The sequence below is a fragment of the Artemia franciscana genome, chromosome 4 (genome assembly GCF_032884065.1).
Source record: "Artemia franciscana chromosome 4, ASM3288406v1, whole genome shotgun sequence".
Taxonomy (NCBI): Eukaryota; Metazoa; Arthropoda; class Branchiopoda; order Anostraca; family Artemiidae; genus Artemia; species Artemia franciscana.
Window position 1 is genome coordinate 18,515,922 of NC_088866.1, and position 9,810 is coordinate 18,525,731.

Genomic DNA, 9,810 nt, shown 5'->3' on the forward strand with positions numbered 1-9,810 from the left:
TAGTATTATTACAAGCCTTTTTATTTGAAGCACAATAATATTTTCGTAAAATGTTTAATTACTTTTAAAATCTCTCATCCTCCCTTCTTTCAAAAAAGTTAGTAAGTCGGATTCATTTGATATTACCTTTGCAATGGCTCTGTTTAACCAGGCAAAATAAATTTTAATTTTGTATTTCAGAATATTTTGCCAAATTGTGGAATGGGTCGTTTCGTTACTTTGACTGATTGTATCAGCGTTCATGACCTGATCCCGGTTATTAAAAACCATTTGGGAGTTCAAAACCTACGAATTGGATTTTCTGTCACACATACTCTTAGTAGGTACTTTTAAACACTATGTGGTAACATGTCACTAGTAATCTGTGGTTAGCTCCTTAGGCATTATATAGACGGAAATGAATCTATATATATAAAAATAAGTTGTCTGTGTGTTATGTCTGTTACACTTTGTCTGTTACGCCAGATTATATCTTCTATATACTGGGAATTGCATAAATATTTCGAAATATTTTGACAATAGATTAAAGTAATTCGAAAAAAGAAAAATGGTAAAAAACCCAAAAAAACTAAAAAGAAAAAACTAAAAAAAAAAATATAAAAAAAATAAAAAAAGAAAAAACCTAAAAAGAAAAAACCTAAAAAAATAAAAAAGATAAAAAACTAAAAAGAAAAAAAACTAAAAAAAGCTAAAAAACTAAAAAAAAGAAAAAACTAAAAAAAATGGGAATTGCACAAATATTTCAATATATTTTGACAATAGATTAAAGTAATTCGAAAACCTTAAAACAGATACCCCAAATTTTGAGGTTTAATATAAATTGTTGGAGCTTTAGCATGCTTGGCACGTAAAGATTTTTCCAAGTGTCAATGTTAGAATGAACATTGACAAATTGAAGAAAACAAATCAATAAAAAGAAGAAACTAAAAAAAGAAAAAACTAAAAAAGAAAAAAAAACTAAAGAAGAAACTGTATCTATATATATAAAAATAAGTTGTATATATGCATGTTTGTTTATTTGTGGATTTGCATTTGACGTCATTATAAGTATATAAGGCTTTGTATATGACGTTATTATAAGATGACACTACAGACCGGGACACCGGGACACAAATGACGACCGGGACACAGGGAATATAAATGACGACTGGGACACTCAAAGAGAAATTACAGACCGGGACACCGGGACACAAATGACGACCGGGACACCGGGACAGAGGGAATATAAATGACGACCGGGACACTCAAAGAGAGATTGCAGACTGGGATACCGGGACACAAATGACGACCGGGATACAGGGAATATAAATGACGACCAGGACACAGGGACACAACTACAACGGGGACGCCGGGGGCACAGGGGGGTATATAAATGACGACGGGGACATCACCATCAACAAAGCTCAAGGGCAATCGTTAGAAAAATGCGGTATAGATCTGAATACGGATTGTTTTCCCATGGACAATTATTATGTTGCATGTTCAAGAGTTGGTAAACCTGACAATCTATTTATATGGACAGACAGTGGGACAGCAAAGAATGTTGTATATTTGCATGCGTTACGTAGTTAAAAATATATATATGGGGGGGCTTGGGGGGCGAAGCGCCACCCCAACAGCTAGTATAATATATGAATATTAATAAAATATATAGACGGAAATGAAAATGAATATGTTATTCGTGAATAATTTTCCTAATTCAGAATAGTTTTGGAACTATCTCAGAAGGAAATTTTCTTATGTTCATAAGCGCAGGAAAATAAATACAGAAACAGTCTGTATTCAATTCAACAAATTTAATACTATCCCGGCTATTTTCATTAGCATAAGCAATTTCTAGAGAAATTGCCTACGGATTTTTTTGGGGTACCCTGCTGACTGACTGTATCCCAAGCAGTAAGCTGTAAGAAAAGTGTGGTTCAATTCCACTGTCTGGGGTTATGAGAGAAATGCTGAGATGGCTAGGACACGTTCTGCAGATGAAGGAGGACAGATTATCCAAAATCGTCCTTGTCGGGTAACCATCTAGAGCTTAACGGAAAGCAGGTCGTCTTTTAGTAGGGTGGGAGGATGTCACAAGGAAAGATTTAAGAAACACGGGAACTTCTTGGGAGGGTGAAAAGGGAGGTTTTTAATAGATTGGGATGGAAGAGGAGTGTGAATGGCTATGTTGGCCTGAAGCAACTTGGTACCGCAGTAAGTTGTTAGTAGTGGTAGTAGACAGTTTGCCCTGTATGGTGTATATATTTCAGGCCATTATTTTTTCTATTTATTACAACACAGACCATAGAAAGGGGACTTTTAATTATTTTAATGGATTATAAGTTTTCATTCTGAAAATGTTCTTCTGATCTTATTCAGGCCAGTTTATAAATATTTAGCTCTATCTGTAACATCAAGATATCCTATACGGTTAATATTGAGTTTGTGTTCGTTTATCTATTATTACTATCTTATCCATCCTTGTTTGTAAATATTCGGTTCTTTTCATTAAGCCAAGGTAGCCTATTTCGTGAAATGCTGAGCCATATATCTTAAGCCTTGTTTTTGCTCTTTACAGACTTTTCAGATAACTTCAATGTTCCACTTCCAGGCACACATGCAGGGAGTTGGGGTCCTTCCTTTCCTAAGATTTTGATATTTGCACGATTTTTCCTATAATTCCTTGTGTTCTCAAATTTAACTCTAAGTTCTTTTTTCTAAAAATTATTTATCGCATTTCTAGTAGTTCATTTAAGAAAAAAACCTACAATTTCCGCTAAGGCAGAAGGCGGCTCGTCATATTTTACTGGAGGTTGAAAAAAAACTGAAAAATGTGTCTCGATTTCTATTGTTATTCACAAGTATCAAGAAGTCCAATTTCCAACTATTACTTTAAGCGAGAAATTGATTTTGATAAAATGCCGTTTTTGGTATTTTGTTGAATATCGGCCTTTTTTGTATTTCCATGGAAAAAAAAAATCAAAAGACAACAGAATCGCTCCCTTAGATCTTGAAAAATTACAGGTTTGGCCCCTCCTAATATCCATGAAATGACGCCATTGGCGAGAAAAGAGGACGAATCATGTTTTTTTGAAAAGAAAAAGGTCCAAGCAAACAAATACGATAGGAGGAATACTCGATAGAACAAGCTTCATATGAGGGGGTGGGATGCAAAGGTGAATTTTTCAAAAAGTGTCAAATAAAGTCTTTTGCAACCTAGTAAAGTGCGAACCACGGCTCGTAGTAACCAAAAACTTAAAAAACGCATTAAAAAAAATTACACTAAGGGGACAAAGGTAAGAATCATAACATTATAGAGGTTGTGTAAAATTAGCTACTGCGCATCCAGGATATTTTTCCAAGGGGGGGAGGGTACAATTTGTTTTAACGCATCAAAATTTGATTATATGCATTTTTGATACGTTTTTACGAGACTGGCAAAAATAATGGAGGGGGGGTTCAAACCCTGTACCCCCCCCCCCCCCGGACATGGGCTTGGAAATTAGTTGTTGTTTTTGGGGGGATTGTATCAAATTTCGTAATGAGATCAAACAACTATTGATCGTTTTCTCGAGATTGCCAAGATAAAGGTGAAATAAACCTTTCCCTTAGCCCATGCCGAAACTCTGCAATGAATCATAATCAGACAGTTCGTGGTAACGAATTGTAAGTAAAGAATGACTCGATTGTAGTAACTGAAACTTTAAGAAATGACGGAAAGCGCAAAACCACAATAAACACAACAGGAATGGAAATAGAAAAACTTTTAAGTAGCCTGCAGAAAATAAAATAATAATCTATAAAGCTCTCAATGGTCTTATCGGCCATGAAATCAATAGCTTTAACGACATGATTCTAACTCTTTAAGAACTTAGAAAAGCTTAGTTTTCAATAAAGCACTAGTTTTCAGATTTTAATGCTCTTTTCAACAATAAACCTCAATTGATCAACAAAAAGCACAACTGATCAACAAAACGCCTTTTCGAGGGGTTTCAGCCTGATTTTCAAAGTTCCAGTAAATGTATTTTCTAAATAACATTTAACTGTTAAGATTAATCGTAAAAATAGTTACTGCTCCTGAATTTGCTGGAAATGGCAATATTTTTTCATTTTATTTATTATTTAAGAATTAACGACGCTTCTTGACTACTAAGGTCCCTGCGTCGGCCCTGCAGTGCATTCCTACAGCATGATTCGATCTCTGGGTCCCATGTTACCAAGCTAAGGTCAAATCCACTGCGCCACCACAGGACAAAAATTCCTAGTTTGCAGATACCGATGCAACCATGATAAATCAAAAGAAACAACAGTGTCAAACCGAGTTAAGTGTATTGGGTATTGTATTGTATCAGATTAACGGCGCTTCCTGACTACTAAGGTCCCTGCGTCGGCCCTGCAGTGCATTCCTGCAGCGTGATTCGATCTCTGGGTCCCATGTTACCAAGCTAAGGTCAAATCCACTGCGCCACCACAGGACAAAAATTCCTAGTTTGCAGATACCGATGCAACCATGATAAATCAAAAGAAACAACAGTGTCAAACCGAGTTAAGTGTATTGGGTATTGTATTGTATCAGATTAACGGCGCTTCCTGACTACTAAGGTCCCTGCGTCGGCCCTGCAGTGCATTCCTGCAGCGTGATTCGATCTCTGGGTCCCATGTTACCAAGCTAAGGTCAAATCCACTGCGCCACCACAGGACAAAAATTCCTAGTTTGCAGATACCGATGCAACCATGATAAATCAAAAGAAACAACAGTGTCAAACCGAGTTAAGTGTATTGGGTATTGTATTGTATCAGATTAACGGCGCTTCCTGACTACTAAGGTCCCTGCGTCGGCCCTGCAGTGCATTCCTGCAGCGTGATTCGATCTCTGGGTCCCATGTTACCAAGCTAAGGTCAAATCCACTGCGCCACCACAGGACAAAAATTCCTAGTTTGCAGATACCGATGCAACCATGATAAATCAAAAGAAACAACAGTGTCAAACCGAGTTAAGTGTATTGGGTATTGTATTGTATCAGATTAACGGCGCTTCCTGACTACTAAGGTCCCTGCGTCGGCCCTGCAGTGCATTCCTGCAGCGTGATTCGATCTCTGGGTCCCATGTTACCAAGCTAAGGTCAAATCCACTGCGCCACCACAGGACAAAAATTCCTAGTTTGCAGATACCGATGCAACCATGATAAATCAAAAGAAACAACAGTGTCAAACCGAGTTAAGTGTATTGGGTATTGTATTGTATCAGATTAACGGCGCTTCCTGACTACTAAGGTCCCTGCGTCGGCCCTGCAGTGCATTCCTGCAGCGTGATTCGATCTCTGGGTCCCATGTTACCAAGCTAAGGTCAAATCCACTGCGCCACCACAGGACAAAAATTCCTAGTTTGCAGATACCGATGCAACCATGATAAATCAAAAGAAACAACAGTGTCAAACCGAGTTAAGTGTATTGGGTATTGTATTGTATCAGATTAACGGCGCTTCCTGACTACTAAGGTCCCTGCGTCGGCCCTGCAGTGCATTCCTGCAGCGTGATTCGATCTCTGGGTCCCATGTTACCAAGCTAAGGTCAAATCCACTGCGCCACCACAGGACAAAAATTCCTAGTTTGCAGATACCGATGCAACCATGATAAATCAAAAGAAACAACAGTGTCAAACCGAGTTAAGTGTATTGGGTATTGTATTGTATCAGATTAACGGCGCTTCCTGACTACTAAGGTCCCTGCGTCGGCCCTGCAGTGCATTCCTGCAGCGTGATTCGATCTCTGGGTCCCATGTTACCAAGCTTAGGTCAAATCCACTGCGCCACCACAGGACAAAAATTCCTAGTTTGCAGATACCGATGCAACCATGATAAATCAAAAGAAACAACAGTGTCAAACCGAGTTAAGTGTATTGGGTATTGTATTGTATCAGATTAACGGCGCTTCCTGACTACTAAGGTCCCTGCGTCGGCCCTGCAGTGCATTCCTGCAGCGTGATTCGATCTCTGGGTCCCATGTTACCAAGCTAAGGTCAAATCCACTGCGCCACCACAGGACAAAAATTCCTAGTTTGCAGATACCGATGCAACCATGATAAATCAAAAGAAACAACAGTGTCAAACCGAGTTAAGTGTATTGGGTATTGTATTGTATCAGATTAACGGCGCTTCCTGACTACTAAGGTCCCTGCGTCGGCCCTGCAGTGCATTCCTGCAGCGTGATTCGATCTCTGGGTCCCATGTTACCAAGCTAAGGTCAAACCCACTGCGCCACCACAGGACAGTGTATTGGGCTTGTCATATAGCCTGGGTGTTTGTATCTTAAACTTGTTTTTCAAACTTGTAAATATGTCATTTTTGAATTATAGCAACCACGAAGAAAAATTTATCGCATTACAGCTCTGCCCCCTTTTTGTTATTAAAGACTGTTTTCCATATTCTTGAAAGAATATGAAAGAGTATTCTAAAAAGAAAATTATGTGGAATAATTTAACCTTGTAATGGGAATTAGTGGTTTGGACTGTAATTTCAATTTACGAGTTACTTGGGGTCTTTTGCTGAATCAGAGTTTTGTTAATTCTGAAAATTCAAATTAAAAAAAAATTCAAAATTCAAAAAAATTCAAAAAATAATTCAAAAATAATTCAAAAAAAAAACAACTGAACGTTGTAGTTTAAATATTTTAAGGAGAGTACATTAACTATTTTTATACTCACGTATGCTTTTTCTTTGGATTGTTTATGATTTACCTGTATTTTTTGTGTTTCCATGCCATTTTTGTAAATTACTGAGTTATATCCTTCTTGCATTTACAAACTACTAGAATTTTACTCCAAAAGCTGCGAATATCCTAAATTTAGCAAAAACAAAATCGGTATAAGCCTAGGGTTTGATCAGTACATAAGGGAACATGTTAAGAAAACAATTTTTACTTCATAATATGCAGAATAATCCTACTTAACATATTTTGCAGGTGAAGAACCTTTATCTTCACTTCTTTCCTTGTATTTCCTGTTTTTTTTATCACATTTCTAAATATTTGTTTTTATTCTCTGAGTCTTGAAAATCGTTTATAAACAAACACCCAAGTGCTATCTAGCTAATCTAATGTAACCTAAACTAACTTAACCTAATTTATCAGTATTTGTCTATTAATATGTTTTTGTCAGATGGCACTGATGGTGTTTAACTACATATATAGATTATTTGAAAACGGATAAATGCAGTCGAATCCATGTTTATTTTTCGGAATTTTGTAAAAAAAAAAAATTGTACAACAGTAAAAAAAAAAAAAATGGTAAAGGTTCACCCCCTTCAAAATGTGCCAACTAGGATTATTCTGAATGTAATGAAGCAACAATTGTTTTCTTATCATGTTTCCTTATGTACTGCTCCAACCCTAGGCTTATACAAAAAAATAAAACGGCATGTTTTTAGTCTTATTCCAAGCGGTTGACATTTTTATGGGTATTAGCCTACTCAAAAACGAGGTTTATTCGTAACATTGAGGTTAATTGGACCTGATAGAGATTTTATGCTATGTTGGTTTTTTCATGAAAATAAAAAAGAAGTGAAGAACAAAATAAATTTCACTGGTTGATTCTTCCATTTTTCACATCTATTCCACAATTCCTTTGTCTAATCTGTTTTTTACCTATTCCAGGACTCTGCCATTTTTGTTTTTGTTTTTTGTTTGCCAGCTCTTGTTTGTTTTTTTATCTATGATCTTGTATTAAGCTTACTTTTTTCACTTTATAGACACGTGAAAACCCTTGCACATTTGTTGCGAATCATATATCGGCCTCTTGATCAGTATATTATTCTGTGATTGGCTTAATGGAAGCTGATATTTATTTTAGTTGCTTCACAGGGTTTCGTTTATGATTCATTTAGTTATTTGCGGCAAAAAAAAAGAATAGAGAATGACAAAACAGGATATACCAAAGCTATAAGTGTATTTTTTTTCTTCCATTGACTCTATATTTCCTATATTCCTCACTCCCAACATATAAATCCGTCTTCTGAGAGCTTTTCTTTTTTACCAAGATTTTATAATTTTCGTATTACTTTTTCCATTAGATACACAAGTGAAGACAATTGCTGTTTGTGCTGGCTCAGGCTCTTCTGTGATTGGCTCCAGCAAAGCTGATATTTTGCTCACCGGTGAAATGTCCCATCACCAGGTACTTGATGCTCAGCACCGTGGTGCTACGGTAATTCTTTCTGAGCATAGTCATACCGAAAGAGGCTTTCTTATGTATGTCCAGCCGAAGATATGTGGTTTACTTGAAAATCAGGTTGATGTACTCGTATCAGGTTGTGATAAAGATCCACTATCTTATGTTTAATTTTTTCAATTAATAATGTAATTTATAAACAACTTAACAATTAAATAAATTCAGTCCAGCCTACAATGGAAAACAATTACAGTAAGATTCAGCGTAGGAACTGCGACAAACTCCACTTTCGTATTACCAACACTCGTTTTTTCTATAAACAAATTGTGACTGCTTAATTGACAAAAATCGACTTGACTGAGAAGGAATCATCATTCGTACAGATTTATGCGAAGGTAGTCTCTTTAAGTAGATTAACTACAAAGCATTCTATGAAGAGCATAGAGTGGAATTAAGATCTGAAAGAAGCATAAATCTGTAAAACAAATGGAGATTGTCGTGAATACAAAACAGCTTAAAAAGACAACAATTACAGTAAATAACAGTTTGAGTCAAGTTATTACTGTTAAAACAGTTATATAAAGTAATATAGTAGTATACACTGATAATAGTAATATACTTTTATACCATGTTTACTTTTAGGCAAGATTGAAGTGCACGCAGCGTCAAATAATGTCCCACTTGTTATTTGTATCTCAAGTACTTTGTTGATGTATGAAAAAAAAAACAGATGGCGTAATTATGTCTCCTCGTATAGGAGTTCCATATTGCCCTTGAAATCTGTTTTAATTAAATAATTTTCTAGTTCTAGCACATTTACAATTTGGTTCTGAGGTGCGGGGCCCCTAGTAAAGTTTTCATCAGCTTTTTTCATCAGTAAGAAAAAACTATGGATGCTTTATCCCAAAATAAAATGTTAGTCCTTTTGAACCTTTTTCGTTCAAGAAGGGGGGGTGAAGGGGGGTAGTGGCACATTAATAAATGTTTATCCCAATTTTTCTCCTCTTTATTATCAGTTTATGTATTCTTGACATTATGATTTTTTGCAATTAATGATTGACCATCGAATTAGAACTACTGAGATCTCAATACAAAAGAGATAAAAACTTTCATTGGAATCAAATCCTCAGCCAGTTCCTCTCCAAATGATGGAGCGATACACTAGCCTAGTTCCTTATTTAAGAGCTTGGTATTGGGGATAATCTGGTTCATTTTAATTATTCCTGGCTGAGAACACGAAAGGCAATTATTACGGCAGGCTAGCAAATATGTTCGAAAGGGCGTTGAATGGAGGATCGAATGGTATTACTCTTTTCGTATTATAATGTTTACTCCAAGAAAGAAATCTTGCCCCAATCCATCTTGATACAGCTATTTGCACATAAATATTAGTTTAAAACCTTACTATTAAGTTTGAACATTTCTTCGACAAAGCTAGAACCTGTTTTAATAGTTCATAGAAGTTTACTGTCCTCAGGTGATCTAGTTTAAACTCTATCTGTAATCAAGTAATTTACACTTGTGCTGGCAGTAGGAGCTAGCTGTTTTAATGTTTTTGTCAGATGGCACTGTCGGTATTTAATTACATCTATAGATAATTTGCAAACAGATAACTGCAGTCGAATCCATATTTATTTTTCAGAATTTTGTTTAAAAAAATTGTA

The 9,810-nt window shown here is 36.1% G+C and overlaps 1 protein-coding gene across 2 annotated transcripts in view; it reads left to right on the forward strand.

The window, feature by feature from the left end:
- The window catches only part of LOC136026096 (probable cytosolic iron-sulfur protein assembly protein CIAO1), a 47,997-nt gene extending 39,604 nt beyond the window's left edge, over positions 1-8,393 (forward strand). For both annotated transcript variants that reach the window (XM_065702375.1, XM_065702373.1), the window contains exons 6-7: positions 181-319; positions 8,049-8,393. In XM_065702375.1, the coding sequence (XP_065558447.1) occupies positions 181-319; positions 8,049-8,317 (408 nt within the window). In that variant the 3' untranslated portion in view covers positions 8,318-8,393. The remainder of the gene's footprint in view (positions 1-180; positions 320-8,048) is intronic.
- Positions 8,394-9,810: the final 1,417 nt, after the last annotated feature.